General features: G+C 38.7%; 1 protein-coding gene across 2 annotated transcripts in view; it reads right to left on the bottom strand.

The window, feature by feature from the left end:
- Mdn1 (midasin AAA ATPase 1) overlaps positions 1 to 24,868 on the bottom strand; it is a 148,840-nt gene that overhangs the window by 3,433 nt on the left and 120,539 nt on the right. Inside the window, exons 75-98 of one of the 2 annotated variants that reach the window (XM_046431427.2) lie at positions 23,862 to 24,008; positions 23,238 to 23,364; positions 21,910 to 22,015; positions 21,159 to 21,274; positions 19,667 to 20,152; positions 19,194 to 19,420; positions 18,489 to 18,644; positions 18,142 to 18,311; positions 17,255 to 17,416; positions 14,624 to 14,761; positions 13,241 to 13,382; positions 11,965 to 12,137; positions 11,310 to 11,462; positions 10,663 to 10,810; positions 8,632 to 8,957; positions 8,199 to 8,360; positions 7,080 to 7,181; positions 6,169 to 6,394; positions 4,591 to 4,761; positions 3,145 to 3,308; positions 2,394 to 2,483; positions 1,380 to 1,495; positions 658 to 832; positions 4 to 77 (exon numbers count right to left, since the gene is read on the bottom strand). In XM_046431427.2, the coding sequence (XP_046287383.1) occupies positions 4 to 77; positions 658 to 832; positions 1,380 to 1,495; positions 2,394 to 2,483; positions 3,145 to 3,308; positions 4,591 to 4,761; positions 6,169 to 6,394; positions 7,080 to 7,181; positions 8,199 to 8,360; positions 8,632 to 8,957; positions 10,663 to 10,810; positions 11,310 to 11,462; positions 11,965 to 12,137; positions 13,241 to 13,382; positions 14,624 to 14,761; positions 17,255 to 17,416; positions 18,142 to 18,311; positions 18,489 to 18,644; positions 19,194 to 19,420; positions 19,667 to 20,152; positions 21,159 to 21,274; positions 21,910 to 22,015; positions 23,238 to 23,364; positions 23,862 to 24,008 (4,057 nt within the window). Of the gene's footprint in view, positions 1 to 3; positions 78 to 657; positions 833 to 1,379; positions 1,496 to 2,393; positions 2,484 to 3,144; positions 3,309 to 4,590; positions 4,762 to 6,163; positions 6,395 to 7,079; positions 7,182 to 8,198; positions 8,361 to 8,631; positions 8,958 to 10,662; positions 10,811 to 11,309; positions 11,463 to 11,964; positions 12,138 to 13,240; positions 13,383 to 14,623; positions 14,762 to 17,254; positions 17,417 to 18,141; positions 18,312 to 18,488; positions 18,645 to 19,193; positions 19,421 to 19,666; positions 20,153 to 21,158; positions 21,275 to 21,909; positions 22,016 to 23,237; positions 23,365 to 23,861; positions 24,009 to 24,868 lie in introns of those variants that run through there. The other variant, XR_009225852.1, reaches the window with a different exon arrangement.

The following is a 24,868-nucleotide window of genomic DNA, read 5'->3' as shown; positions in this document are numbered from 1 at the left end:
TACCTGCACACGGCAATCTGACCCACTTCCAGAAGCGTTAGAGCACTTCCAATCACAGCCAATGATTCAAATGCAAGCTGTGAAATAAGTAAAGGGCTTAGAATAAGAAATCCTCTAAACTAGTGCCTCTAACCTTTTCTTCCATCAAGATTTCCATGTTTATAACAAAACCTGAGGCTTTGGTGGCCTTAGGCCCTCCTTGGTTCCACAAATGCTGAAACCCAGAGTACGTTACACTGGTAGAAATGGTCTGTTCTAGATATCATCTAATAAAAGTAATTTTGTGAAACATGATCCATAAATTGATTTTTTTTTTCCTGCGCGGGGGGCTGGGGGTGTGTGCTATGGAATCTTTATGGGTAGTAAAATCAGCAGTAAACTAATATTATACAGACTTAATAGCTTCAGATACTTTTATGTTGTACATAGTCTGGGAGAGTAGCTTAATAGTAAATTATTGCATTTTATGGAAAATGAAGTCAAGTTTACTTGCTCTGTAGCAAGACAACAGGGTTAAGAAACAAGGAATCAAAATATTTGCGACATCCTGAAATTTCCCTTCTGAACTCTCAATATAGTCATCACATTCTTTTTGCTATTTGGGTAACCCACTGAATGTGGTTTGGTGTAAAACTGTCATGTATTTCTCTTCCTTACCTGTTTGGTGTGATTGTCTACCATACTAGAAGAGTCATCAATAGCTAAACAAATCTGATACTGGCGTTTACTGGGCTTGGTCCTTCGGAGCCAAATCTTGTCTTTCCGAAACTGACTGGCAATGTATGGAATGACCTTCCGCATGTTCAGTCGCTTTCCTGTTCGATAGTCTCCTCTATGAAATTTATCCGAACAGCAGGGCAAAGACTAGTTAACAAGTGCTTTTCACTCAGAATTTTCTTTTAAGAACAAAAATCATGCTAATCCCTTAAAACCAATAGTTACCTGGCACAATGAGGCATTACTGTAAATTAAGAACTAATGAACAGTGACTACTGACTACCAGCTAGGAATGCTGGTCATGTATGTGATAATTAGGTCCTTCTAAAAAAGCTAAGATAGGAAAAAAAAAAAAAGTTTATACGGAATACAAAGGATTGGTTTCTTCCTTTTCTTTGGACACATCTAGGTGAGTAACAAAACCAAAGGCTCAGCCCGTTTTCCATCCAAAGTAATGGGAAAGAAAAATTGCCTTCATACCAAACATCACAGAAATCCTGTGGCAGAGATCACAAAAGCAAACAGGGTAAGGAGCACCAGGCTGGTTCCTATACAGCAAAAGTGGCAGCCTATGATCCAAAACCATAAATGGTTTGGTGCTGAGTGCAGAACTGCTGACACCCTCATCTTTTCAGGCATCACGAAGATTTGTGAAGACTTACTTCAATTTGGCTGCCTGAGTAGGTTCTAATATGAGACGAAGTTGCTCACATAACTGTTGTGAAAGAGGTGTAGTCAAGATCAGATAATTCTGCCACATCTCAGCTGCAGCCATCTCCTGGGATAATGACAACAAATATAAGTTACCCATTGACTATCAGAGCCAACCAAGTCATAGCATGATGAAGCTAAGTGATGGGAAGGTTCATGCAAGCTGATTCCTAACAGAAGCACTTTAAGGCTTCCCCCCAGCCAGTTGTTATTTATAGTTTAAAAATGTTGTCTTTCCCCAGCCACCAAAAATATGACTCACAGTTCCAGGTGAGAAAGAATGAAACAAGGAATTCATGACCAAATCAATGCCTTATTCATATCTGTAACCCTTTATACAAGAAGGCAGATGTCAATGAGTAATTCTGTTCTAGCAGATCTAGCCACTTATTCATGGGTTCTCAGAGCCATGTTCCAAAGTAAAAGTGACAAATAAGTGCAAATCCCTCAGGTAACACACTCAGCAGTGCATTATTTCCTGCATACAAATGTGGTATTATGATAATAAATATTAAAATATATACACATACTGAAATTTAGGATACAAAGTTACTAAAAATGACACTCCTGGTTAATACACAGAGCTAGCAATGATCTCAGAATGTGCCTATTCTCAGAATGGCACAGCATAGACTTTTGCCTAGCTTTCAACCACTGTTACATCTACTACAGACCCATTAACAGAAGTTAAAAGATTCTGTTTTAATAATACTACAGATGTAGTAGCAAAGTTCCAGAAAGCAATGAATAGACCTAGACTTTAGAAATGTAGGCTGAGGCAGAAAGATCATGAGTTCAAAGCTAGCCTCAGCAATGGTGAGGCACTAAGCAACTCAGTGAGACCCTGTCTCTAAATAAAATACAAAATGGGGATGAGGTTCAGTGGTCGAATGCCCCCGAGTTCAATCCCTGGTACCCCCTACAAAAAAAGTACAAAGAAAATGAAACAAACCCCAGTGGCTTACTTCTCCTGGGTTTCCAGATTCCTGTGGCTCCCATGTTTCTAGTTGTCTTTCCATCTCCTGTCTTAGCTGATTAACATCTTTTATAAGGGGCTAAAAGGAAAAAACAAAGAATAAGAGAAATAGTAAGAACCACCACCTTATCACTGGCTGCCTTCCTCCCTGTTTTAAGAACTCAATGCATACAGTCAAATGCCTGAGACTCAAAACCTAAACAAACTTAAGGGCACGATGAGAGGATGCTAGATTCTTTTAGAGAACATGGATAAAGGAAATGTTCAACATTTGTAAATCCACCACAGCCAAACAGAAACCAAATACTCTAACTCATCAATAATAAAAATGGTCTTTAAGATAATCTGTCATTAAGCCAAACTGTTAGGGGGGAAAAACTCAAAGGGCTCTTTCTAAATATAGGTGATAAGTCAAACATTCTTGTTACTTAACCATTATGAACTGCTACTTGTCCTGAAGATTCCTTACTCAAAGATGATAAGTAAAGTGGGAATGTGGAGCCAAGGCTAAGAACCAGACCCACCATCATGGACAAGTCAGGGCACTGTGACCCTGGGATTAACTGTTGAAACAGTATCGTCTGTTTATTAGGGAACACTCCTCACACCAATAGTATTCCTAAAAAAATTTTTAAGGACATGAACCAGATGTTCCACAAAGCTCTAAAGACAAAGATTTAAATGCAACTTAAAATTATTTTGACAATTACTAAAGCAGCAACTGGTCAGAGTTTTAGTACCTGGAAAATTATACCCATAAGAAACTGATGGGCTGTATGAATGGTTGAATCTTGGCTTTTCTCTGGTTTCTCATTCTCTCTCTCCTTGTAGGATCTGTCTATCCTGGAGTCTTGGTGTTCCTCTGTTTTAACAGTTTGAGCGTCTACTTCCATTTCATCAGGGCCTATTTTAATGTAAGGAATAGTTTTATTTATCATATTAGCATAAAGCTTGAGCCTGCTCTGTTACCTATCAATAAATCAAACCTCATTTATTCACTCAACATTTCCAAATATTCTTGCATTTTGAGACAGCCACTGCCAAATTCTTACTAATTTTTCCTCTCCCCACTCTACTGTTGAAGTCAGCTATTCTTTACAGAGTAAACAGTAGAAACTGTAGTTTACCTTAACAACCTTATTAAAAAAAAAATGATTCTTTAAACCTTGTGTGTGATTAAAAATTGAAGCAAGGGTTGGGGTATAGCTCAATGGTAGACTGCTTGCCTAGCACATATGAAGCCCTGTGCTCAATCCAATCAATAAAAACCTAAAATAAAATCATTTTTCCCCATCTTATAGATGAGGAAATTGAGGCAAAGACAAAACTAAAAATATACCTCAATCCATTGTAAAATTATGGATTTGAATCCAGGCATCTAATTACAAACGCTTGTTTTTCCCACTGTCATGTAATGGCAGGGTAGTGTACAGTGTCGAACACCATCATAAGGCCAGGAATGAAGCATCATAAAAAGCTTTTGAATTTGGCAGCTTCTTTAGAATTTGCATTTATTCCATTGTTGATAAAATTAAGTTGATGCATCTGTTGTCTTTTTAAAACAAACTATCTGGTAACAAAGCTTGGTTACCTATGAAATGGAAATTGTTACCTTCTCACATGCATTTTGGTTTCTTTTACTATTTTATGATAATACATACTTCAACATAATTGAAAACATTTCTATAATAATATACTTAATTATCACAACTGTGTTAAATACACCATTCTGTTTTCTTTTATATATTTTAAAAAGACCAACAGAATTTTGTTAAACTTTGGGGTCTCTTTTTTGGGTGGGGAGAGTGGGCACTGGGGATTGTAACTCAGGTGCGTTTTACCTTCAGCTACAACCCCTTTTTTCTTTTTTAAGTTTGAATCAATCTCATTAAATTGTCAAGGCTGGCTTTAAATGTGTAATCCTCCTACCTCAGCCCTCCAAGGTGCTGTGATCACAGGTATGCACTACTGCACCTGGGTTGGGGTCTCTTTTGAAAGATGGTATCCTGCTACTCCACCCTTGTACCTTTCTGCCCTAAACAAAATATAGTAAAATAACTATAGGCAAGTCTAGTCCATGGATGAATAACTTGAAACAGAAAAGACGAGTCTAGACTGCAGTCTGAGAGAACTGATTTCTCCAAGTCAGAGAGCTTAGAAAGGGTGTGGTCACCAGCAATTCTCACTAGAAACTGTTGTGGTTCCCGACTTGACTTCCTCTGGCTTCAGCTGTTCCATGTCTGCTGTTCGGAGTTCCTCCTGTTTCTCTGTATCCATGAGGGCATCCTCTATTTCCTCCTCTTGCTGATCTTTGCCAGAGTCTTCTGCAAACTGCTGCTGCTCCTTGCTAGCCACGTCTGTCAATAGCATGCATGTAAACATAGAAAGCTTAGGTTTTTGCATAATGAAGTACAAACAAATAGGCTATGGATTCTATCACTTATAGCTTCCAAAATTCTAATGCTGGTTCTGTTACTGACCAACTATGCGGCTTGGACACTTGTTTTTGCCTAAGATTTATTACTGACCTATTGATAGAGCTGCCTGTCACCTATCTTCCATACAATTATACATGTGACCACAGCAACAGGGTATCTTAACTTGGTTTTGACTACTATCATCAGTAAACAAACCTGAATAAAGTTTGAGCGCATGTTAGGCCAACTAAAGGAAATATACCATTACAAACTTATAGGCATATAAACTGCAGTTTATTAAGAGTTGGTTAAAAGTATAAAAGGGGGCACAAAGACCAACATGGGAATCTCAGCACTGTAATCTTGGTCACTTCCTTTTAATTCTTTAGTTCAGTGCTCTTGTCTCTCTCTACACAACATCCTAGCTCATAAGATTATTTGAGGAATTCCATGATCATACAGCAGAGGCTTAGAAAACCCTTTTGACACAAAGCAAAAGCTTGTTTTTTTTTTTTTTTTTAAAAAGTGGGGACAGACTTCTGAACAGCTTAGCTGGGCCCTCTTGGGCCCAAGTTTTACAATAGTGTTCCCTTCTCCAGGCTGTGACTAGACTAGGGCAGGAATCTATTCTCTGTCTGCTGTGTGCCATCCTAAGTCATTTACAGTTGTAAATTCACAAAGATCCACAGTGGGGTCTTGCCCTATTAGGGGCAGAGACCTTAATAGGTCTCCCTAATAGGCAGTGTCTCACTGCCCAAGGTATGGGAGGAACCTGCCTAAATTGCAGCATATGGTAGGAACTGGACCAAATATATAGTTTTCTATAATCATTCTTCTTTCTGTTCAAGTAAATAAAGTGTAGACAGAGTAAAAAGTTACCTACCACAGTCATTTTTGCACTACCCTCATGGGCAGGTATTATCCATACTAGTTTATTTATCAGGGATACAACGATGAAAAATCACCAAGACATCAGAATGACAGATATTCTCTGCTGAAATCTCCCTGCTGTCCTTTTCACTTCATAGAGAAAACACATATCATAAGTTCATAGGTCCTGCCATTGCAGGAACCTACCCCAAAATTTCCAGAACTAAGAAACCCTGAAATCAGTGTAGATAAGGATGTGACTGTAAGTGTAGTTAGAAGGCTTACATTACACCTAGAAACCTTGATCATTATAACACCTTGGTACCAAAACCAAATTATTTCTATATTAGAGAAAATCTTATTCTGTATTTATTAGAACTTGTTTAAAAAGTTATTTCTTCTCCCTCTTCATTTGTTTGGCAGAAACACAGTCAGAGAGAGCTCAGAGAAAAAGGATAAATCCTTCCTTTACCATACCATACGTCTGTGCATCGTATGTGTCATGTCCTTGTTTAATGTGCTCATATGCGTCTGCGTCTTCTGCATGGGGCTGAGGTTGGGGCTGAGGTTGGGGCTGGGGCTGGGCTGCCTCCTGTTCAGCCTGGCTGTCGTTATCCACGGTTCTCAGCCTTTTATGCACATGCTCATTGTGATCACCCATGGAGCGTTCGTTGTCAGCCTGCCCAGGTTTCCTCTTAAAACTCTGTGGGAAGAGAAAATTCATTAGAACCTTGTCTGTTGACAAAAAGACTCAAAATAACCATAATGTCCATCCATAGGTAAATTAGGTATAGCTATAACAGCAATGGGATTCAATTTATGTATTAAAAAGAACAGGATTTCTATATACTTATACAGAACAATCTAATGTACTCTCTATCTGAAAAAAAAAGGAAGAAAAGAAACATGTACATATATGCATACTTCTGTATGTATGTTACATGTGAAGGTATCTTTTGAAAACAGCCAACTGGTTGCATTAATTTGCTCTGGGAAGGGTTGCTTGGGGACAGGATAGCATGTAGATTTTTTTAAGGGACTAGTTTTGATATAATAATTTCACAGACATAAATTTTACCCCATTTAGAAAAAATGCAAGAAAACTATGGAGAGTGAAATGAAGTGGGGCTGGTTGGTTCTGGAAAGTAGCACACAGCACTGAGCTTAGGCGGATTAGTATCAATGGACTAGGAGTGCAAGAAAGGAACCCCAGTGATGATATCCCACTGAGAAAACCCCACAGTCCTGGTGTGCTCACCTAGACTACCATCATGTCTGATTGGAAAGCAGAGACTGGGGAAGGTGGCTTTTTAAAAAAATGATTGCATTTAGAGCATCTTTTTCTGTATTCAGCCTTAACCTAAATTTAGTTAAAGGCAGACAGAGACCTGTGTGTTTTTCCTGGTATGTTTCTGGGAGGCCAGCCGGGCAAGGAAGGTGGATTCATGACCTTGTGCCTGGTTTGCATCTGCGGCTCCATTCCCATGTTCCTAGGAAATCCACAGAAGAATGAGATGGAGGAAATTATTATGAGCACTGGTTATCATGTTGCACTGAGCACAATTCTCTTACCATGATGCTCCTTTGTCAGCTTGTCACCTGTGCCTACCTGGCTGCTCCAGAACTCACCCATAACTAAGGCCCAGACTGTGGGTAGAAACAAGAGTGTTGAGACCAGAGCTATGTTACCCTCTTAGGTTCCTTTGCTTCTCAAGGCTGATTAGTTCCTTGTGTACAGGAAGAACACAAGCAAAATGTCTTACTCCTAGGCAGGACAGATTAGGCCTCAGTTAGAAACCAGGCTTCATCACCCACCAGCTATGCACCATTGAGGTTATTAATTAACTTCAGAGGCTTATTTTCCTCAAATATAAAATGTAGAAAATGGGACAACATCATCTATCTCACAGGGCTATTAAGAGGACTTGCTGAAATATTGAAAATGCTTACCATCTAATGGGTGATTAATGAATAATGGTAGGTAGATGTAAAAAGTAAAAATTGCTGCTGTTATTGGTGAGAAAACTGGGGCTCAATGAGGCTAACAAACAAGTCCTTTGATGTTTAATGTCCTTTCCATAGTGGGCCAGCAGAATGAACTGTGGCCATATTAGAACATATCACCACCACGCAAGGAATGAAGAAGTGCTTTGCTTTTTAAATTGAAATGTTTAGAAGCTGAGTGAACAGCAAGAAAAAAATACCATTAGAGGCAATATTAAGGAATAATTTCAACCTTTCCTTCCCTGGGAGCTTTCTGAAAAACAAAATGAACCTGATCTTAATGAGACATATCATTTAATCACAGCCTATAGCAAATATTCTGAGTTTTTTCCTGACAGACATTTATAAAAATAGGTATACAGTCATTTTCTCCAAAAATAGGAAATGATCTTTTAGATGTCAGCAAAATAAAACAACAGAAAACCATACATAAACCAACTACTGCTACTGATCCCTAATTTCAGAGAGGGGAGGAAACTGGATAAAGCAGAAAAGCCTCTCACCTCTTTCCCCTGCTCCTTTTCAGGTGCAACCCCAGCCAGCTCCACGGCCTGTGCACTCTGTATGTTCTCCATAGCAGTCTGCCCACAGGAAGTATGCTCTTTCCTCTCCAATGCCTCTGGCAACTGCTCCTCTGTGTCAGATTTCTCCTCTTCTTCCGAATTCTGCAGAGAAATCAAACACAGTATTAAATGTCCTGGGAGAACGTGAGGTACAAGCCTGTGCAGCACGCAGGCTCCCCACTGCTTGCTGTGGAGAGAGACTAAAAAGAGGGGAATGATCAGAGAGTTTTCAAACAGAAGTTTAAAAATCCTTGGCAGTACCACCTGATAATGAAGAAGTATCCTAAAAGAGATGCTTGTGGGAAAATAAAGTGTTTTCTCCTCCTCATTATTATTACTTCTTACATAAGAAAATGCACACAACCCATAATACCTGCGGCTGGAGACCTTGGTCAACAGGGCTGCCATTATCTCCACCTTCCTCAGTGGCTTCCCTGTCTTCTTCCTCCAGAGGTGGCTGCGGCTGCTCCTCTGAGTTTTCTTCAGGATGTTCCGCAGCACCTTTGTCTTGGTCATCAGCTTCTGTATCCATCTCCTCCTCCTCTCCCACCTTGTCATCTTCACTGGGGCCTTCCTCAGGCTTGGGTTGATTTTCATCATCATTCTGGTCAATCTCAGTGTCTTCATTCATCTCTTCAGCTTCATGACTTGCTTCTTCCATATCCATAGGTTTTTCTTTGATCTCCAAAGGATTTTCTTCTAAAGAGATTTAAAAAAATTAACAGAGAATTGTGATAACTTATGATTTCTCAATTTGGGAGGTAGTTCTGCAAATGTTTTATCATTATTCTCAAAGATTCGCAAGCTATAGCCCATTGCCAAATGTGGCCTCTACATGTTTGTTTCTGCTTTTTGAGGTACTGGGGATTGAACCTAAAGACCCTCTACTACTGAGCAACACCCCCAGGTGTTTGAGACAGGGTGTTGCTAAATTGCTGAGGCTGGCCTTAAACTTGTGACCTTTTGCCTCAGCCTCCTGAGTCATGTGGGATTATAAGTGTGCACCACCATACCCAGCTCTGACATTTCTGTCAGTCAAGTTTTGCTGAAACATACCCATATCCATTTTCTTACATATGTGTTTGCTCCATTCACTGTCTGCTGCCTATGACTGCTTTTATAATGCAGTAGTGAGTATTTTCAACAGAGTGCTTATCTGATAGTTTACAGAAGAAGTTTCTATACTATATGCTCATATCACATACAATGGTTTTGGTGGTGCTTTTCATTAAAAATAATCAATCCACTTAAAACAAACAAATAATCAATCAAAAAGAACCCTATAAAACCAAAAACCCATAAACTGATAAAACCCAAAATAGAAAAATTTTAACCCAAATACATAAAATTACAGCTTGATGCTTAATTATCATTGTGGATAATTGGTGGATGTCATTCTTTCACACATAGAAAATACAACTTACCTTCAAATGGAAACAATTTTATTTGACAGCTTTTACTAAAAGAGCTTTTGTATGTTTTGGATACTTTATCAGTTATTTTATTTAGTAAATAATTTTTTAAGATAATTGCTCCCTAATTCATAAATAATAGCCCAAATGAGCTTGTATATTTTAAGCTTATTACACTCTTAGTGGATTTTAATCTTTATTTAATGCTTGCTTGGTTTTTGACTCCTGGATTGAAGTCAGATTCCAAAACTAATTTTTTACATAATGGTACCTCTTATTCATTCTTTTCTAACTAGCAATTTTTGTTCCAATATGATACACACATACACACACATGCAAATTTTTTCCCTAAGTACATAACTCATTCAAATTAGAGTGGAAGCTAACTTGCATCTTTCTGTCTGGCTAAGGGACCCTCTATTATGGGGGTACCTCCTACAAAGTGCTTTTAACTAATACCAGACAGTACACCCTAGAGGAGGCAGTAAGGTTAAAAAATTGGCAAGGGAGACACTAGATTACTGTCATGTGATTTTCTTTAGATTATTTAGTCTTATTCCATATTATAATGACATCATATTTTAGAATAAACACATGACAGTCAATAACACCATCATATCCCTCAAAGAACTATAACTGGGTTACATGAGAGGTCTGGGTATAACGAGACTGCAGAATGTTTACATCCACTCACAAGATGGCAACATGGTAATGTCTTTGGAGAGAGAGTAATGTGTGTGGCAAAGCACACCCAGGGTGCAGTATTACCAAAATAAGACAAGAAATAATAGCAGCAAAATCTGTTGGTTTATGAACTGTAGGTCTACTACATGAGAAATACTACAAAGAAAAAAGTCAATAATTTTCTCAAATTGGGACTGAGCTGATCAAACAATACTTATCAACAGGCTGTGACACTTGGCTAGCTCTCTGAAATCAGTTATTGCTGTCAATGACAATGATTTCCAACTGGCTTTGCAGGAAAGACGCACCTTCTGCTTCCTCATTGTCTGTGTCTTCACTACCATTCTTGTCTTCACTGTCAAGATTCAAGTCATCTGGAAGGTCCAGAGCCTCAGGTTCTGGCAGCTTTTCCTGATTGCCATGGTAAGGGTCCACTTCATTTTCATCATATTCTCTCTTTGAGCAATAAAAAGAGAGGAAAAAAGGACTAAAAAACAGTAATGCACATAAAATTAGCTCTATTTATACTACACCATGAGAATAATACAATGTCTTTCCTTCCCTACAATTATTAGCATACTTTAGTATTTTAATATTTTTAGACCATTCATGTTAGAATTTAAAATTTCACCTTCTGTTAGGATCTCTAAGGATAATAGGCCCTGTGTTACTCAATCTCAAAACAGAAACTTGTGAGAAGAAATAAGAATTACAGGTTTTAGCTTCCAAACTACAGCATGAACCCAAACAGCATATAGACGGCCTTGTCAGTAACCAACTATTAGTATTTTGTGTCCTGCTAAGAGCCTTTGTTGTACATTTCTTTAATGCAGCAAGGGGAGAGCAATTAATGAATAGGAAAAACTGTCATAAAATACTCCCAAGAACGTTGTAGTGCTCTGAGGGGCCTTGGTCTTAAAGTCAGGGGAACAGAGCAATTTCAAATCCTTTTTACCTCATCTATTTGTTCATTAATTTTATCTTGGCCTTGTCCCTCCTCATTGGATTCTGCTTCTTCCTTTTCTTCTTTCTTATTTTTCTGTTTTTTATCTTTGTTCAAATTCCCAGCATCCAAGTTGTCATCTTTAGCAACAAGTTCAGAGTCTTCCTAAATATCAAAAGAAGAAAGAAAAAAATCCAAATCATCATACTCAATCCAAGAAACTGCTTTTACATGGTTGAATTCTCCCCAATGTAGCCTTTAGATATGACTAACTTCCACCCCACAGATCATAATCTGGAGAAGAATCCAATCTTTCCAGATAGCAGCAAGAATACTAGTATGTCAATGGTGGGTTATAATAATTAGATGCATCACACTCTGCACTACAGTGTTATATGCAGCCCTATAATTCCCCTAAACTGGGAGCTGGAGAAATTCAGTGGAAGATAGGAGAATCAGCTTAGAGGATCTGCACTGATCTTCTTTATTTCCCTCCTCCATAACACAAGATGACTTGGGTCAAGCTCTAAATACAATGTTAAGAGGAAAAAAAAGTAAAAGAGGATGGAAGAAAGAGAAAATGAAAAGAAAAAGCACGGAGTGGCAGGTGTTGGGAAGAGCACCTCTTCTTGGCCTAAGGACTTTGGGATGCAGGAATCTTAATTACCTCATCCATTCCTGGTCCTGTTTCTTCAGTTTTATTGTCTTCTTCTTCCTCATCTTCCTCCTCCTCATCACCCCAAAGCCTCTCATCAAGTTTGTCAGCTTCCTCACCATTGAGATCGCCCATCTGTTTATCCAGGTCTCCGCCCTCACTATCTGACTTTTCATCATCCTCTTCTGAAAGGGAAGGCACTGAGCTTAGTTAGGCAGATCTCTAACGTGGTCCTATGTGTGTAAGAGCATAGGACCACTTCTGGGCAATGGTCCCGTGTAGGACTTAACTTCCTGTTCCTCCAGAATATTCTACTTCAGATCTACTCAAGTAGTTTATTTTGCAAACTGTGTGGAGAAATAATGTATAAATAAATAGTAAAAGTGGTGGAATTAATGTCTGATTCTGGTGTGGGGATATATAACTTTAATGGGCTTTAGTTTCCTATCTTTGAAATAATGATTTCCAAGGATCCTCTCCCATCTCCAATATACTGCACTTCTATGATTTTGTCCAACATCAAAAATCAGGCCTAGATCAGTTAATTAAAATGTTCTTGCCTCTTTGTCTTTGCTCAAGGTCTGCTTTGCCAAAAATTATACTCCACAGGCAAGCATACACTTCTACTCTAAGGTCAGCATTTATTTTTATAAGATTTTATTTAGAATAAGATAATTACATTTCAAATTAACATTAGATGAAAATTTAGGGTAAGAAATGAATTGTGGTGTAAACATATGGCAGATGATAAGAACTCATATTCTCAATTTTTAATGACAAGGGAAATGTTCATAAATGTTTAAAAAAGGCTATAGATCTATAAATGCTCTTGTGTGTGCATAGATATGCCATAAATGGAAAGAAATACACCAGAATTTATTAAATGGCTTGGGTAGTGGGCCTAAGGGGTATTTTTTCTTTCCTAAATTTTCATTTCATCAAACTACTTTTTTTTTTTTTTTAACTAGGGGGAAAAGGTTCTTTTTTTTTTTTAAACTATCCAGAATAATTTGCGTTAACTGCCAAGTTGTTAAGAGACATCTCCTTAGTCTCTTGGGTTTCCCTCTAGGGAAGTACTGAGCACATGAGGCAGGCAGGATCTTAGTTCACTCAAGAGATGAAGGATCTGCTAATTTGATGGCACATGCAGGTGCTGAGGTTTTCATCTGTAGTTATGCAGAATAACAAACTTGTCTCAAACAATTATAATAGGCATCTTACTGAGAACCTGTATTCCTGGATAAAACTGTTTTCAAAAACAAGAATGCAGTGAGAGTTCATTTCAAACCTTGTTCTTCAAGCTCTCCATCATGTATTTTCCCCTCAAAGTCTTCTGACATTTCAATGGCATTATCCTCGCCCTTAATATCAGATTTTGAGTTGGGATCTTCTTTATCATTTTCTTGACCATTCTGAAATGAATCTTCCACCTGTATCAAAAAGCATTATAGATGGGCTGGGGTTGTGGCTCAGTGGCAGAGCACTTGCCTTGCACATGTGAGGCAATGGGTCTGCGATCCTCAGCACCACATAAAAATAAAGATATTGTGTCCATGCACAATTATAAAAAAGTCTTAAAAAAGTATTATAGAAACTATAAATGTCGTAACTTTACTAATGTAAAGTTTATATTCTTTAGTTCTAGAATATAAATGCCCAGGTTAATGGTGTAATCTTATCTCTGGGGAGAGAGAGAGAAGAAAGAAAAAAAAAAAACCTGAGAGGTAGACACATGCAATAATTTGTAAGTTTTATATTTCTTAAAAAAAAAAAAAGATATTTTAGAGGAGTACTGGTGATTGAACCCAGGGCTTCACACATGAGAGGCAAGTGCTCTAACATGAACTACATCCGTTGAATTAAAATAATTTCTATTGCTGCATTATAATTCTACATATTAGTGGGATTCATTGATATACATGCAGATAACGTAATTCTGTACCCAGTACCTTCCCTTTACTTTCCTTCCTCTCTCCCTATTTGTTTTTCATTTCTGAAGTTAATTTTCACTTTATTGCTTGTGATCAGAAAATGTCGAATTTTGTTCAGATTTTCTTTTGTAAGATACAAAAAGTATTATTTATCTTTTATATTTGTCATCTGATCTCTGAAAGAGTGCCCCAATGTGAATATAATTTCATTCACTTTTCCTTAATTTACACATTCCTATGTAATTTAAGATTTTGAACAAAAAGATTTATGATTGTTATCTCTTTCACTAGTAGGTTGATATTTAATTGTCCCTTTTTGAAATGCAAAAGTAATAAAATCTCAATTCTAAACATGTCTTTAAGACATATGAGAAAGCCTATTAGTGAGCTTCGGTATTATTAAAGTAATTATCACTTAAAACAGCCAAACTTTTTATCCTTAAAAGTACAACTACCAAAAAAATACTCTGTAGAAATCATTAGCAAATACTACTACTCCACTTAAAATAAAATTGTAAAGTCATGCCCTTCAGAGTTATAGCTATCACCAATGACTGAGTTGCAAAAGTGCTTTCTGTAACTTTAAGGTTTTTAATTTATACTTATCACCTAAGTGCCAGTATCCATAAGTATCAGTCTGAAAACCAATAACTTAGTAAAAATCATTATATATGTATGACTTGAGAGAGGAAGTCACCTTCTGTAATCTGTCCACATATTTCATGCATGAGAATACATACCTGTTCCTCATTTTCTATCTGGTCACTCACATCCTTCATGCCTTCACCTTCTCCAATTCCACCTCCCTCATAGTCATGGAATTTAGCTGTTCCTTCTCCTGCTGGATCTTCCATAAATTCTGCGGGCAGACAAAATCCCTTAGGAAAAAATGGAGTGAATAGTTAGGCACAAAAACAATTTAAGAGTGTTTCCAGTCCTGCCAAAGGAAAAAAAAAAATTAAATGGTTGATTCTTTTTCTAGCTCAGTTATCTTAAACCGGATGGAAGTATAGTAGACTTTTGTAATTCTTTCTCCCCTGGTGATAATAGTTACTATGTAATTTCAGTTTGACATCAGATTTTATACAAGACTTTGACTTTGTACAGGCCTTTGGCATGTGATAATATATTACTTTGCCAAAACAAAATTTTGAATGAAACATACTAGGAACATATTATTTAGAAGCAAGTCACTGAGCCAGCACAGACAGGGATCTGGAAAGAACAACACAGTCAGGTTCGGTAACAATCTTGAAGAGTCAACAAAACTGTTTCATATCCAAAAATAGCTTGAAAAACTATCAGCCTGTGGGACAGAAGTAAAACGGAAAAGTAGTAATGGCTCTGACGTTTTAATTTTTTAAGAGAAAATACATGCTATCAAGATATTTATAAGTCTGAGGATGAAAATGTAGTAAAAAGTAAACCGCCAACTAGTAGTGAATTAAGATCTAAGATCAATGAACCCTGATTTTTGACTTGGTTATGCAGAAATGGCTTTCTGTGCACCTAAATCTACTACTGAAGCGTTAACCTACTTTCAAGTTCCCCCAGCACTACTCAGAGGATCTGAATACAATTTGGACATTAAAAGAAAAGGCTAACTCATGTCTCAGAAAATTAATAAGAAAATACATTTTTATTAACTTATTTAAGTTTCCCATTGAGCTAAGTTGTTTTGAAAGAGGTATGTTCAAATGTAGGGAGAAAGAGGGACCTCACAAGAAGGTAATTCAAATATCCTACTGAGGGCATACATCACTACAGTAGCTCCATCTGGGACAGTCCCTGGGCTTCTGACATGTTGGTGGCATCAGAATTTTCCCATGCCCAGGGCCCTACCCCAAAGTACATAGGTCTGTCATGCCAGTCATTCTAGAGTCTGTCAGATAAGAGCAACAGTATAAATGGACAAATGTAGCTGATCCTGTCTCAAAGCACCCTTCCTACACCTACTATCCTGCCACTATTTCTTCTTCTTCTTCTTCTTCTTTTTTTTTTTTGTTGTTACTGGGGGTTGGACCCAGGGACACTCTGACACTGAGCTATATTCCCAGTCCTTTTTATTTTTTATTTTGAGACAGGATCTCACCACGTTGCTGAGGCTAGTCTTGAACTGGCCATCCTCCTGTCACAAACTCTTTATTAAGTTGCTAGGATTATGGGAGTGCACCTTCACACACTGATTACTGCTATCTTTTGCAGTGTCTTCTTCAAGAAGTGATGCAATGTAAGATTGGAGGGACAAACTTGAGGTTCAATAAATAACCTATCACTTCAAAGATAAATAATACGAGGCACTGGTTGCCTCCTACTTTTCAACTCTTTCCAGTATTTCAGAGACAAAGAATTTTTGAGTGTTTATAAAAGTCCAAACCCCATCCTCAGTTGTAAATTCATATCTTCTTCAAGTAAACTATATTATACTTAGATTTGAAGAAAATCCCAGAATACTAAAGAGGAAACAAAACAAAACTCACTGGAATGTGGTTCTCATAAAAAAATGCTTCCAAGTAAAGGAAAGTGGAGATGGTGGCACATGCCTGTAATCCCAGTGACTGGGGAGGCTAAGGCAAGTTCAAAGCCATCGTCAGCAATTTAGCAAAGCCCTAAGTAACTTAGCGAGAGCCTATCTCAAAATAAAAAGGGCTAGGGATGTAACTCAGTGGTTGAGCACCCCAGAGTTCATCCCCCAGTAACACCTCCCACTTCCCCCACCAAAACAAAAAGCGTATAAGTGTAGGCAAATATCACTTCACAAAAGAAGGAAATTATGGCCTGTAGGGGGTAAGTGACAAACTTAAGAGTCCCCAAACTGAACATTCATGACTACACCTTCTATAGCAATGCTATGTCTATTGGATTTCACCATCTTCTGCCCAGAATCTATAATCTCCACAACACTGGTGCTCTTCATAGTCCTGGCTATGTAGTTGAATAAATGAGGTACTTCCTTATAAAAAGAAAAAAACCCTCCTCCTAATACCAAGAGCCCCTTTATCATCTATCTAGTCTAAAGCAAACCTAATAGTCTTAAAGATTCATCCCACAGGTGTTGTAGGTTAAGAGTTGCCTGAAGGCTTCAAATTGGGGCCCAGGAGGGAAGGCTGTGTTAATAGACGGCAGCAGGTTTTGGATAACCTGTGGAGTTGAGGGAATTCATCAGTGGAGGTTTGTAAGTTCCAAGATCTTAGTGGAAACAGGTTTAGTAAACAGGTGCCAGACAAAGGCCTACACTCTGTAGGAAGAGTAAATCAGCTCCTGCTATTTGTGTTGGTTCAAAATAAAAGCCTATCAAACCAAACACTCTGAAGGATACAGAATATTTGGGTCCCTGCTGCTCCATGGTGTTCCATGTGAATAGTCTTTACCTTCTGGGCGAGCTCTGTAAAGATCTGGGCAAGCACAGAGAGCAGTTTCGCAGTACTCCGGTGAGTTGCCAGAGACATGGTCAAGAAGAAGAGCACAAGGTCCGAGAAGCTGTACAGCATGGGCACTAGGCGCACCAACAAGCCACAGGCCTGGTTGAAGACCTGGTGACAAAGAGAAACCAAAAGGCCTGCTTACGCTGCTATTCCTTTGGGGAGATAAAAAACTTTCTAGATCTAGATAGGAACAATGGTTTTATGGCTTTGTGAATGTGCTACATGTCACTGCTGGTGAGTCACACGTTTGCATACCTCCCACTCACTGAAATTTCTTCCTTGTTCACATAAACTCTCAAAAAGTATCCTTCAAATTCTCAGTTACTGCAGTGTCATTTACTTAAAAGTTGTTTTAAAATAAATTTTTATAAATAAATTCTACGAGGAAATCAAATTTGACACTAGAGGCAATACTGCAGAATAACTTACAATGTCCTACAATATAAGCTGCTTCTCTAGACTTATTACAGAGGCAACAACTTCTCTGCTGGCTTTTTGTGAAGGGAATGGTGTTTGCAGAAGATGGCTGTTAAATCTCACTGATGGTGGCAACATCCACCATTAGCAACAGATACCTGGGAGTACATGATTTGGATATGAAAGAATCTTAATCAATATTCTGGATTGTTAATTTCTGTACCTATGCATCTCACAATTGTAGCCCTTAGCAAGCAAACCCTAAGTTGTTATCAAAGCTTGTCAATGATATTTACATTTAAAATTATACCAAATTCTTAGTGGTTTTGGCACTGAGTCCTGCTTTGGGCCTCCCCCCACTTTTCCTTTGCTCAGCCCATTCTGAAGAGCAAGAAGTATGTAAAGAAGCTGGTTACCGTGTGCTTTGATGTGGTTCCATCCTCACTGTATGATTTTAGCCTCTCCAATAGCTCAGAGATGGCAGAAATTATTTTCTGTACATGTAAAGTGCTCACACTGGCCCAGAAGTCATCTTCTAAGAGTTTTGTTAGATGTCCTGGGTGTAGTCTCTCAAAGCTTGCTCCCTCTTTCGTTCAGAGAAAATAACATGGCAAACAACAGAAAAGTAAATGCTTTTATCTCTATTCATAGACAGTCATCTATTTCTAATATTTATTCTTAACTATTTAGCCATACAGAATTACATTAAATACAAAAACTGAACCAATTATAAAAACTAATTTTTGCCTGACTTCAGACTTACCATCCTCTTCCTGTGGTCTTTTTTGGTCAAGACTTTCCTCTGCGTTTTCACTGTTTTTTCCTGCTAAGTTCTGGATGGCACAAAGAATGGCCCGGATGGCAGTTTCCATTTGTTCTGCAAAATCTTCAGTGAAGTTTTCATCCAACATTGGGTGTCCTAGTAAGTAGCACAATGCAAAACAAAAACCAATCACTAGCTTTGATACCTCTGAAAATCATCAACAATACTTTTATTATTTAACAAATGGCCACTTTGAGCACTTTCTATTTGGTGTACCACCATCGTGTCAAGCTATGCTGGATGCAAGGTTTACACCAAGACACATTCCTTGCCTAGACAAACCTACAAATTTATCATCTGATATTAAATGACTTTGCCAAAAATGCTAAAAATATGAAAGTAGCAGTTAAGATGGTGAGTATAAATACCAACTTTACTCGCAAGCTTTTCAACCTTAGAGAGAACTGTGATGGTCAGCATGTGCTGCCTTTCTACCTGTGTGCATCAAAGCACGCAACAGGATACCACCTAAACACAAGGCATTCAAACAAGCGAGACAAAAAAGATTGAGAGCCAATTCTAACCATACTTCCTATCTTAGGACCCCGGACAGATATATTTAGAACAAAACATAACCCAGACTTAAATCTACAAGACATCATTCTATGTTGAATTTTCACTTCTTCCTTTCTGAATAATTCTCACCTCCATGGCTGCCTGAAGTGAGCAGATGTGTTTTCCAAGTAGTAAAGTCATCAACAGCTTTACTGATTTCTCTTCTTACATATTCCAGGCTTTCGACTAAACTCATTTGTGGTTCTGTTTGCTCAACCTCTATCCCTGGAATAATGAACAAGGACTCTAGGCTTTGCAAATGAGCTGATACTTGGGACAGGCAACTCAGCCCAGAAGAGCAAACTTCAAAATCTTTCCTGCAACAGAAATGCCACAATGTTGGAAGGAAGGGGCTACCCCCCGCCCACACCTCTCCTTCTAACCCACTAAAATGTATGCAGGATAAAACCCACTGTATCTGAAGGTTAGATATATACCACCAAGTGCCATGTAGATAAACTGAACAACAATGGACCCAAGCATAATTCTTTTCATAATTTTATCCTATGACTAAACTCTGAATAAGAACCTAAGCACCTAAGAATAAGGATAGACACACTCACCATGAATGAAAGAGGGTCTCACAAGACTGCTGTCTAATTTTGTCAACATTAGCTTTCACTGTTTTAATCGTTTTCAGCATTTCTGTTAACTTTGCAACTGACTGTTGCCAAAGCTCGTCTTGTTTCCGCATACGGCAACCAGAGGGTAGTTGACTTCCAGGTACTGGGGATGGGTAGCTTAGATAAAAGGGAATCAAGTCTGGAACTGCTCCGGACAGCTGTCCCTTGATGAGTTCTGGTTTTTCCAGGTGGATGTCAGTAGGCTGACCCTGGAATGGAGCATTTCCATGGCCTGCAGCTGGTCCTGCAGTAGGACAGCACTGGAGGAGCCAGGAAAGCTGCTCGAGCAGAATCTGGATCTGCATGGCCAGGTGCTGTAGCCGCTCTGTCCACTGCTGCATACTGTCCTGAGGTGGAAAGGCCACAGGGTAGACCAGAGGCCTTGTCAACCTGTTGTGAATCTCCTGTACACAGCAGAGAAGGTTCCTGTGCAGAAAAACCATAAGGAAAACACAATAGCATTTTCAACCACGTCACTGTGTTGTTTTTAATAATAAATTTGTATGCTTTAGACAAGCGTGGGCTTTTCCATGTAAATAAGAAGGGCTGTGTTGTAGCTCAGTGGTACAGCACTTGCCTATCATGTATAAGGCCCTGGGTTTGATTCTCAGCACCTCAAAAAAGAAAAAGAAAAAAAAAAAATACCCTAGATAAGTATGAAGTCTGCTAAAATGCCTCTTAGAGCATTTAAACACAAGGTTGGTCTTTCAGAAGAGGTATCAAAATTAATGGCTTATTACCTGATTCTTACTTAGAGCCTTCTGAAAACCAACACAAAATCACATCACTGCAGGAATTTCAACTACTAATATCTAGTAAATGTATGACACTTTATGAAATAAATCCTAATAAATGGAGCAGAAAATAGATGAAGCCAAAGTGAAGCAAGTCTTTCAGCCAAGAATCCATTCAACAGATGACGACAGCCTTCCTAATTGTATTCATCTTTTAATTATGTGTTTCTATTGAGGAACATCCATATACGGCTCAGCAAATTGCCACTTGAGGATTCTCAAATGCTAACCATCAGAAACAGACTCGAATCTGATCTCTGTCCATAGGTGATGATGTCCTAATTACAAACACAACCTTATCAGCCCAAAGGGATTTGGACTTTCAACAACCAACGTCCTCACATTCCAGACCCAAGTGTAGTTCACCTATGACAATTTTCTCTAACTCAGCCCTGAATGCATTTCCTAGGCCTCATTCTCTCAAAAGGTGTGGCCAGAGAAAGCAGGAAGAACGGGGCCATAGGAATACTGCCAAAACCAAGCTGCAGAGTCAAGAAAAAATCTGTCCTCTTACCGGGGTCTCACATTCATTTCACAGTTGAAAGCAGGTCTTATTCCCCTCACCACTTGCAGCTAGTGAGTTGTTGTACACATTTGCACTATGCTAATTTGCTATAACCCAACTTGTCAACTGATACCTGAGAATAATCCACTGCTCAGTCAGAGTGGTCAGGGAACGCCGCTGTTGGATGAGCATCTTCATCAAGTGTGCCGAGAACCCTTTACACCTCTCAATGTTGCCTAGGCCCATCTCCTGGCAGAAGGAGAAAGAAAAGCATGCGGGAGGTGTTGCTTTTAGAGCCAGGGAGGCTCTAAAAGAAAGCTATTTTTTTTAAGAAAAACTCTCAGGGTAGAGACTCTTGTTTATATAAGCTGAGGATGTGCTGCATTCTAGAAGGACTACATGAATCTTTATGAGCCTTGATTCCCAGATTATGCTTCCACATATCATTGCTATTCCATCAATACGAACTACGATTAAGTGTTAAAGATTAAGATGGTACATGTGAAGTCTTTCTTCCATATTTTTCTTATTATATACTTGGTCCTGTTGGCAAATGCCTGTAATCCCAGCTACTCAGAAGGCTGAAGCAGAAGGATCACAAGTCTAATGCCAGCCTCAGCAACTTAGAGCCTGTTTCAAAATAAAAAGATCTGGGGTTGTAGCTCAGTGGTAGAGAACCTGGATGGCGGGCAGAGGCAGGTTTAGGGGGCATGACTTAGCACAAAATTATACTGATTTATTATATTTTGGGTTTAATGAGTTTTGCAAAAGCTCAGTTGCTTCCACTAATAGGCTGCTATCATTTACAAGGTCCGAGAATGCAACCTTGGGATGAATAGGAGCTTTCCCTAGACCCTTGCAATTCTCATACTCTATTATTCTACCTTGGCAGGAGTTGCAAGGGCTATGTTAAGCCTGGCATGCCTTGCAAGAGAGCGATAGAAATACTTCTGGCACCCATCCCAAGAAGACGAGATTTCTGTAAGAAGCCTGAAAAATAAATCAACAATTAATTACTTAATTAAAACCATAATCTCCCACCCCAGATCTTGAAGACTCAGAAATTTAATCTATTATTTGTCCACAATCAAAAGCAAATAGTCTATATAGATTTGTTATTAGGATTCACTCAGTCAGATATTCATTCTTCCTGTATATGAAGGATGTGTTTTATATTTAATACCAGAAGTATGATAGGTAAATCAATTTGATGACCATATGATTTCCTCAATGAAATCTTTAAAACTATCTTGTCAGTGGAGGTTGGGGGCCACAAATTCTGGTTTACAAGGGCTAGGTAGATAATGACAACAAAGCACGAAATGATACATGGCAGTGACAGCTGACCTCAATGTGGGGGTTGCTGAAGACTAAAGCAAACTAGAGAATACATGACTTAGCTCTAGCAAGCCCACATGGCAGATTATCTTAAAAAACTAAAAATCCAATGTTAGTAAACAAACAAAACACATGCAAATCATCACTTACAACAAGGTTTGTGTGAATATTAACATACAAACATCTCTGTTTGCTGGGGCATGGTGGTACATGCCTATAATCCCAGCTGTTAGGGAGGTTGAGGCAGGAGTATCAGGAGTTGAAAGCCAGCCTCAGCAACTTAGTGAGGCCCTAAACAACTTACTGAGACCTGTCTCAAAATAAAAGATAAAGGGCTAATGATGAGGCTTGGTGGTTAAGTGCCCCTGGGTAAGGAGGGAAGGAGGGAAAGCAAGCTCTGTTTTGTTTCAAAAGTTTACGGAATCTTATATTTGAGAATATATTAAAACTTGGATATATTAGAGGCAGTGAAAATTGTGGCCATTCTTTCACATTCGAATCAAATCAGCAGACCTCAGGAAAATCAAAGGACCAGAAAAAGAGAACAAGGGCTGGATGGGGTATAGCTCAGTGGTAGAACATGTGCTTTAGCCAAAACAACAATAAAAACCCCACAAACAAACAAAAAAACAAAAACAAAACAGGAGAGGTAAATACAAAGAAGGGGAAAGAAAGCAGAAAATTTAACATTTACTGAATGTTCATCAGATGCCAGATCCTAAACCATGCACTTTGATGAGTGGTATCTTTCTTACTCTTTACAACAACTCTGCCAGACAGAGAGACATTATTGTCCTCGTATTGGCAAATGAGGACATGGAGGCTTGAATGACTTGGTCCATTTGTAATTAAACAAACAAACAAATAAACCAACCTAGAATCAGCCTCCTGAGTGCTGCTGACTATGGACAATGCACTCCGGAGATCTAATGGGTGAAGATGAAGCATCTCTTGAGGAGTTTTTGAACGGGCCCAGGCAAGACCTTTGCGATATGACAAACCTAGGAAACAGCATTCATTCAGTTAAGCAAAGAAACCCAGGGAGAACAGATATGCCCCCTTTACCTCTGCCACTCAAAGTCCTGTGAACAGCATCACCAAGAAGTTTATCAGAAATGCAAACTCAGGCCCTGCTCCACATCAACTGAAACAGGATCAGTGCCTATACTTTAACACGATTCCCCAGGTGACTTGTAAACTTAGTAATTACTAATTTGGGAAACACTGCTCTCTATTCTGTGTTGGAAAGATGGGTACTATACAATATATTATAAGAGATCTTACTATAAAACTGAAAACATCTGGGAATCAATGATTTGTGATAGGATTTTCCTGCATAAGCAACTAGAACTCTTGAATGACATTTTAAAACCTTACCCATCATTTTGTTTTCCAGACACTGTTTCAACTGCCTCCAGAATTCTTCCAAATCACCCATATTTGTTTTCTTCCCCCAAAAGCTGATTTTATTTCTTAGTATTTTTGGTGAGTACCTTACCAGTTTTTGCAAGGTGTTTAAAGAGGTCTGATAAAGCTCGCTGCTTCTGCATGAGAATATGCTTGGCTTCTGACTGCTGCTTCTCCTTTTCTGCAGAGGGCTCCACTTTTAAGCTCTGCAGCTCATTTACAGAAGAAATCACTTCACCTATGAGACAAAAAAAGAAAATTCTAGGGGCTTATTGTCAAGTTACTCAAAACCAAGGATATTTTGTGGCAATGAGGACTAGGTACCACTGACCTCTATTATCTAGGTACCTTACATGGTATCTAGATGGGCTATTATAGAAAATGGCCATGCTGCAAGTGGTGGTACATGTTTAGAATCCTAGCTACTCAGGAGGCTGAGGCAGTGGGATCACTTAAGCCCACAGGTTTGAGACCATCCTAGGCAACACAGCTACCAATTGGCAAATGCTCAATATGTGTTTGAATGAAACTGGTCAAGATGCCTGGAAATAGGGGTAAAAAGAAAAAAAAAGAAAAACAACACAGTATGTATTAAGTTCCTACTCTAAGCCAGTACTTGGTAAATGCTCTTGTATCCGCACAATTTCAGAAGCACTTATTTGCAGCATCCATTTTACAGACTTAAAGGCTCAAAGAGATCTGGTAATTTTCTAAAGGCCATTCATCTAATGAGTGGCTGAATCAGGATATCGGCTCTGGTCTACCCAACTCCAAAACTCAAATTCTTTATAGCACCACTGCCTTCCTGAATACACAAGAGTACCTATGACATGAGGATGCTGCCATTTTGCCACAGAATTATGCTCAGCTCCACAAAATTCCTGCGTGAAAGTCCTAACCCCTAATATCTCAGAATGTGACTATATTTGGATAGGGCCTTTAAAGATATAAGTAAAATGAGGGCACACCCTAACTTAATCCTACTAGAGTCCCCCAAAGAAGGGATTAGGACACAAAGAAAACAGATGAAGAATGACATGTGAGAACAGAGTGGGAAGGTGACCATCTGTAAGAGAAGGTCTTAGAAGAAGAAATCAA

The sequence above is a fragment of the Marmota monax genome, unplaced genomic scaffold, assembly GCF_021218885.2.
Source record: "Marmota monax isolate L192 unplaced genomic scaffold, Marmota_monax_Labrador192_F-V1.1 WCK01_AAM20220418_F8-fsc00013, whole genome shotgun sequence".
NCBI lineage: Eukaryota > Metazoa > Chordata > Mammalia > Rodentia > Sciuridae > Marmota > Marmota monax.
The sequence above is the reverse complement of the archived record's forward strand: the minus strand, read 5'-3'. Positions and strand labels throughout refer to the sequence as shown.